A 6,947-nucleotide genomic window follows, 5' to 3' on the forward strand; every position below is an offset into this window, starting at 1 on the left:
GTGTATATACAATGTTGGGGTAACGGGCCAACTCTGGCCTAAATCCCAGGTCCCATGGCATGCCTCACTGTAGGACCTCACCCATATAGAATAGAACGTGTATATACAATGTTGGGGTAACGGGCCAACTCTGGCCTAAATCCCAGGTCCCATGGCATGCCTCACTGTAGGACCTCACCCATATAGAATAGAACGAGTATATACAATGTTGGGGTAATGGGTCAACTCTGGCCTAAATCCCAGGTCCCATGGCATGCCTCACTGAGAGCCTGACCCATATACAGTAGAATGTGCATATACGATGTTAGGGTAATGGACCACTTTTAGCCTTAATCTCAGATCCCATGGTTTGTAGGACCTCACCCATATAAACCACCCACCGTAATACTCCTGATAACCCCCGTCTTCCCTGAAGCGATCCCTCCCTCCTCGTGGTTCTGCTTCACCCGAACGACGATATCCACGCTCTGCCACTCCGAAACACCCCCGTGGTCAATCAATGAACCCACTGAACCTGGAGTGCCGTAGCTACCCAGGGGTGAAGGGGTGATTCCCCCACCTGGGGTTAGGGGGCTTGTGTAATCTAGGGGGCTTGGGGTGGGAAGGTAGCCTGAGGGTGATGGGGTGGCCTGGGGGTGAAGGGGTTTAATTAATTTAAAAATGAAAATTTTGAAAATGAGAGTTTCACAAAGTACAGCCTTAAATTGGTTGCACCACTTTTGCCAGGTGTTTATATAAGTTAAGTTGGATTCGACCAAAAGTTAAGCATTTGGTGGTTTTACAAAGTGTCAATAAAACAAAAAAATGGGTTTGTACATTTTTTAGTCAATTTAAATACAAATTTGTGAGGCAGATGCCAGATTTGCTGTCATGTTTAGCTTATGGTCATATACAACACACATCAATCATATACAACACACATCAATCATATACAACACACATCAATCATATACAACACACATCAATCATATACAACACACATCAATCATATACATCACACATCAATCATATACAACACACATCAATCATATACAACACACATCAATCATATTCAACACACCTGGTAACTTCCCGGTGATGGCGAAGGTTGATAACTTGCAGGTGAAGATTGTAAATCACCAGGTGAGGGGGTTGGTTGGTAGTTGCTGTAACTTGAACCTAGTGGACTTGGTGTCGCTGTGAGTGGGATGTAAAAGTAAGTGGCATTGTAAGTGATATGTTAAAGTAGAAAAGTAGCAATATATTTGCAGTTATAAAAAAAAGTAATTTAGGTAAAATATTAAAGTAATAGCTACATTCATCTGAACGTGTTTGAACCCAATTTAGAGTGCAAAGGTATCAAGGAAAGATCTCCCATCAATTAAAGCCATTGTCGGCCACCTTTGGAAAATCATAAAAACCCTGCCAATACACCCTGGCTGTTTGGGTTATCCGCCAACTTAACTTGTAGGTTCTATATCTTGCCTCACAGTAGAACCTTATTTATATAGAATAGAAGATCATGGAAACTGTAATAATAGCCCAACTTTGCCGTGGACCACAGATGAGCCTCACTGTAAGACCTCACCCATATATAATACTTACCCTCATAAGACCCCAGGGGTGAAGGGGTAACCCCACTGTAGGGTGAATACGTACGATCCGAAGCGTAACCACCGGGTGTCTGAGGAGCGTTGCTGTAAGGGGTGGCTGGTGACGCGTCATCGGATTGATATCCACCTATAGAAATAATATATTTATAAACATAGAAATAACATATTGATTAACATAGAAATAATATCTTATTAATATAGAAATAATACATAAAGCTTCTAAGCCTCTTTAAACTGTAAGAAGGCAGCTTTTGTCAGTTTTGTTATTTACTAGGTTCTCAACCTATGGTAGGCATAGTAAACTAGAAAAAAAAGATGAATTTTCTTCCTACAATGTAGTAAATTTAAATAAGCGGTATAAGAACTCTGTATTGTATGTAATAATGTATGTAATAAGATGATATGAATTAAATTTTAGTAAATAGATGCAAGAATTAAAACCTATAAAACCAAATAAGATTTGATAAAAAATACAAAAGCGCTTGATAAATGAACCCTCACCTGGTGTTTGTGGGTTGGGGGTTCCCCCACCATAGGGTGCGGGTGAAGCAGCGTCGTAATCAAAGTTATCGGGTCGTGCGGGTGTGTTTGCGTTGGTGGGGTCCCATGCACTTCCTGCCCCACGTGGGGTTCGGTTTCCGTCATGAAGGGGGGTTTGTGCCCCGTAATGTGGGGTTCGACTTCCTGGGGTTAAGGGTGGTGGATAATTCAAAAATTTTTTTTTAAATACTTTTGGTTTAGATGTATACTTAGATTAATCGATAATCCTTAAAATTGTTCTTCTGGTAACTTTACTAAACATTGGTAAAATAAAATTTACTTTTTGCAGGAAAGCAATATCAAGTGCATCAATATGCCTAACAACAGTAGCTACAGTCTTCCCAATTTCTTTAACCAAAATTAGGAGAAATCCTTTTCTGAATGCAGATTTAAATTTTAGAAGTTACTCAGAAAACAGGAGCATGAGCAATGAGCATAACTTTCAGTTCTCTAAACACCTCGATAAAACACACATACGCGGCATAACCTCACCACTATACACCTACCATCGTGTAATGGTGTTTGCGACCCATACATGGGTGTTCTACCACCTCCATATGTGGGGGTTTGGGATCCATACATCGGGGTACGACCGTAAGTTGAACTTTTACCCCCTGCCCCTGGTCGACGTTGGTCTCTGTGAATGGAACATATAACATGTACTTTATATTCATAGCGCACATAATATTTAACTATTTTGATTGAAGTTTTTAAAAACACTATCTTTGAAACACTATCTTTGGTATACATCCTAATGATCCTATCATCCTATAGCAGTCAATTTTCTTCCATATTGAAAACTCGTACATAACTATGTTATAAGATCAAAGATATATATTTGGAGAAACGAATTATTCACAAAGTTAAATCATAACCTATACCAGTGCAATAGTGCACGCCTATATATATTAAACACACATAATCAAATATGAACTCACGTTGGTTGCAATCTCATCCTATCAACATTGATTGTCTGGCACGTGGCGTGGAGTTCGACACGAGCCGTAGACTCCGTGGCATCTTTAACCACCCCGATGTGACCTTTGTATGGTCCTTGTCGCACGCGAACTGTTTGACCTGCGTGTTTGAAACAATGTATTGTTGTTCATTGTTTATAAAATATAGCAATGTTGGCATCGAACTTGGGGTGGTTGAGTTGGCACTACATAAATCATGAAACATTACAACCAACGCGATGAAATTTGTTTCATAAGATTGTATATCAGGTATATATGGTGGCCATGCGTTTAAATACTTCAAACACATATCATTTATTTGCTAAACAATTGAACAATGCAATATTATTAAATGTGTTTACCTGGCCTGTTGCTTTCAGCAATTCGAGGATAAATAAGTTACATTTATTCAACTATCTATTTATTCTCTACACCCATAATACAGTGTAAAGGTGGCTGTACACAGTATCCGGAATTCGTCTATTTTGTCTGGATTTCGCTGCTGCATGTGGAATTGGACATGGGTTTGCATACGAATGCAAGCGAATTCGGATGCCGGACACTGTGTACAGCCACCTTTAAAGGAATTATATTTTGTCTACCCACCAATTATCCCCATATCTCGTTGTCCTCTCCCCCTCCCTCTCCCTCCTCCTCCTTGTCCTCCTTGTTGTTTGTTTCTATCATTATCTTGGCGAGCAGGGCTCCCAATACGGGGTGACATAGGAGCGAATGGGTTTGCTCCAACATTTTGCTGCAGGGTTGAGGTTTATAAAGGAATTAAGATACACAATGTTCATAATGCTTGTTGATATTGGAACAATGTATCATAACAAAAATTAATCAAAAACGAAAGAAAAAAGTGGAAATATTTATAAAACAAGATGTATTGTTGTATAAAGATAATAACAAACTAATAAACGATTACTGACGAATAAGATAGAACTATAAATTTTCAGGGTTAATCTAAATCTAAAAAAAAATAATTTTAGATTTTAAATTTCAATAAAATGCTGAATGTGATCATGTAATGAACAAACATATCGCCAACAACTACAACAACCACTAACCCTGGATCCACCAGCCAACACCACTTGCCGAGTCCGAACGACAAATATTCCGCCATTTTCGATTACTTTCTTGGATTGAAGGAACGCAAAACCTCGGTACATGTGTTTAACTTCACCCTCTTGACCCTGGGGGGTGGGTAAAAGTTATGATCAAATAAATAAAAGGAAACTAACGAAAAAAATTAAAAGAAAACCAAAAGATATATTTTGTGGAAGTTCAATTAAAACTGAGAGTTTTTTTACTTTTAAATTTAAAAAAAGAGAATAATTTGTAAGAAAAAAAATACCTGATTTTATAAAGAATAATTTATTTAAAAAAGGGGTTATACAAGTGTAGCAAAAAATCCACATCCAGGTGCCATGGTATGTACCTCACACATAAGTTATAGAAGGTCGCACATATTGGTCATATCTCAATTAACTTTTCAACACCATATACAAAGCCGATGATTATAAGATCAATATATTAATACACAGGCATCAACTCTTATACACAATATGTTGTTTGTGGTGTTGAAATGTAACTTTGTGTGTGACATTTAATACCACACAATATATGGGGGATATCCGAACAAGCAGCACCATATTTGGACACAATACATGGTAGGTATATTACCATATGTATTTTAGTAACTCTGTATGATTGGTAAACTATATATAGTAGGGTGGGGGTGGATGGGACACCTTTTCATTATATGTTCTCTTCCAGTTTGGTAGTATACAAAGAACATTTAAAGAAACATAAAACAGTATCCTCACAACTTCTATAGAACCTTGTTAATTGTTTAGAACGTAACCAGGATGTTTGAGTTTGGATATTATTTGCTAAAAGTGTCTCGTCTTCCCCCACCCTACTATACTACATGGATATACATAGATAAACACCTATAAACTACTTACAACATAATATGATATTAACACATATATATATTATGATGTGACTCACCATGTGGGGTCCCTCAATAACCTTCACGATATCTTTACACTGAATGCTGTTTTGTTCAGCATCTAATGCCATCGCAAACCGCGTGTCTTTTCTACGAGTGACAGCTTGATGCTTCATGTGTTTAACCTGGTGTCAATATATAACATATATATAACTTAGGTGTCTAAAAAGGGGTTTTATAAGTGGGCATGAAACAACAAAAGTAATATGAGATCTTACTATGAGAAAATGTCCATTTAACATGGCAGTTGTATAAAGTTATTAATACTTAGGTTTTAAAGGGGTGTCGGCTGTGGGGTTTATAATATGGCCCATATGGGCTTTTGAGTTTTTGGTGTTTGTTATGAGAAACTGTCCTTTAAGCTATGGGTTAACATGCTTTCCTGAGCAATGTAATAATTTTTATTCACCTATTCGATTACAGTAATAAGATGGCTAAAGGTTGGTATATTTTTATAGTTGGGTGAGTCTAAAAAAGGTTAAGACTTTTGTGTGTATTTAAAAGATTAAGGAATTAGTTTCTACAGAAAAGCATAGCTTGTCACATATATTATCAACATTATGTCACCAACATTACTCAACGACCCACCTTTCCATGCATGGAGAGAACTTGGAAATATTCTTTTTCCAACCGAACAATAACGCCAACAACTTGGCTACTGTAACATGGATATACTTTGGTTATGACTAAGTAATTAAAAGTTAGGTTTGCTTTAGTTTTAGAATATGTAATCGGTAACAATCGATAAGTCCCTTGTTTTTTTGTATGGCACTTAAGCACCATTCATCCGGATAAATAAAACTCGTATAGGCCAGTACAACATCGGTACGCAAACAAACGCCAGAAGAACTTGTTTACAAAACAAGTTTTACATGTTTGGTAGAAGCAATTTAAATATGAATTGTTGTATATTGGTGTTGCACAGAATCCCTCAGTCTGCTCATATACATCATTAGACCCATATACAATGTAGCTACACAACCAACTTACTCCATCAGCACAAGATCTCCGAACTGAAACTTTCCGACCGAATCAACACCCGAACTAACATCGGAACAAAGTTGTAAATCACGTGGTAGAACCTTCAACTCGTGCATTGTGAGGTCACTGAAGAGAACAATCATCTTCGGTTCAACGCGGACAATCAAACCTTCATGATGTCATAGTAAAGTGTTAATTTCGTCATAATTGATTATTGTTAAACTTATTGGTAAATAAAAGGTATAAAGGCATTCTACAAAACATTATTTTATTGTATAAGTAATACTGATATGTTCATTTGTTCCTTTCTAATAAATAAGCATTCTATATTCTGTATCAGTGAGGTCCTACAAAACATGTGATTTATGCCAGAGTTGGCTCACCGCACAAACATTGTACATTCATATTTTATTCTATATGGGTGAGGTCCTGCAGCCAGGTAAACAATGTAACTGGATATCCAAAAACTAGAGTTGTCCCCTCAATCACCCACTATATTATCACAAACATACCTGTATCTCCCTCATACCTCCCAGCAATAACCTTCACGTGATCACCCATGTTGAAATGTTTACGAAGCTCGTGAGAAAGAAATTCTAAAGGATCCTGTTATGTGATATTAAAGGTAAAAGTTTACATTCATCTAATAAAACTAATGGTCATGAAGAGTTCAGTGCAAATATGATGAGATACAAAGATGAAAATGCTGCTATATAATAAACACTTCATGTAGTTTCATGAATGAATGAATGAATGAATGTAACTTACTTTATCCTCGCGTGGCCGGAAAACGACAGTCGTTATTACACGGGTTTAACACCTCATCCAGCTTACGAGTTACCATGTATGTTACTTTGTGGG

At 37.3% G+C, this 6,947-nt stretch overlaps 1 protein-coding gene across 4 annotated transcripts in view; it reads right to left on the reverse strand.

Moving 5' to 3' along the window:
- Positions 1-344: 344 nt before the first annotated feature.
- Positions 345-6,947, reverse strand: part of LOC100178802 (transcription elongation factor SPT5) — a 16,031-nt gene continuing 9,428 nt past the window's right edge. For all 4 annotated transcript variants that reach the window (XM_018813765.2, XM_018813763.2, XM_018813764.2 and 1 more), the window contains 12 exons: positions 6,599-6,692; positions 6,096-6,255; positions 5,694-5,763; positions 5,105-5,230; positions 4,159-4,284; positions 3,695-3,842; positions 3,071-3,209; positions 2,639-2,769; positions 2,094-2,276; positions 1,585-1,719; positions 1,061-1,176; positions 345-629 (listed from right to left, as the gene is read on the reverse strand). In XM_018813765.2, the coding sequence (XP_018669310.1) occupies positions 360-629; positions 1,061-1,176; positions 1,585-1,719; positions 2,094-2,276; positions 2,639-2,769; positions 3,071-3,209; positions 3,695-3,842; positions 4,159-4,284; positions 5,105-5,230; positions 5,694-5,763; positions 6,096-6,255; positions 6,599-6,692 (1,698 nt within the window). In that variant the 3' untranslated portion in view covers positions 345-359. The remainder of the gene's footprint in view (positions 630-1,060; positions 1,177-1,584; positions 1,720-2,093; positions 2,277-2,638; positions 2,770-3,070; positions 3,210-3,694; positions 3,843-4,158; positions 4,285-5,104; positions 5,231-5,693; positions 5,764-6,095; positions 6,256-6,598; positions 6,693-6,947) is intronic.

The sequence above is a fragment of the Ciona intestinalis genome, chromosome 10, assembly GCF_000224145.3.
Source record: "Ciona intestinalis chromosome 10, KH, whole genome shotgun sequence".
NCBI lineage: Eukaryota > Metazoa > Chordata > Ascidiacea > Phlebobranchia > Cionidae > Ciona > Ciona intestinalis.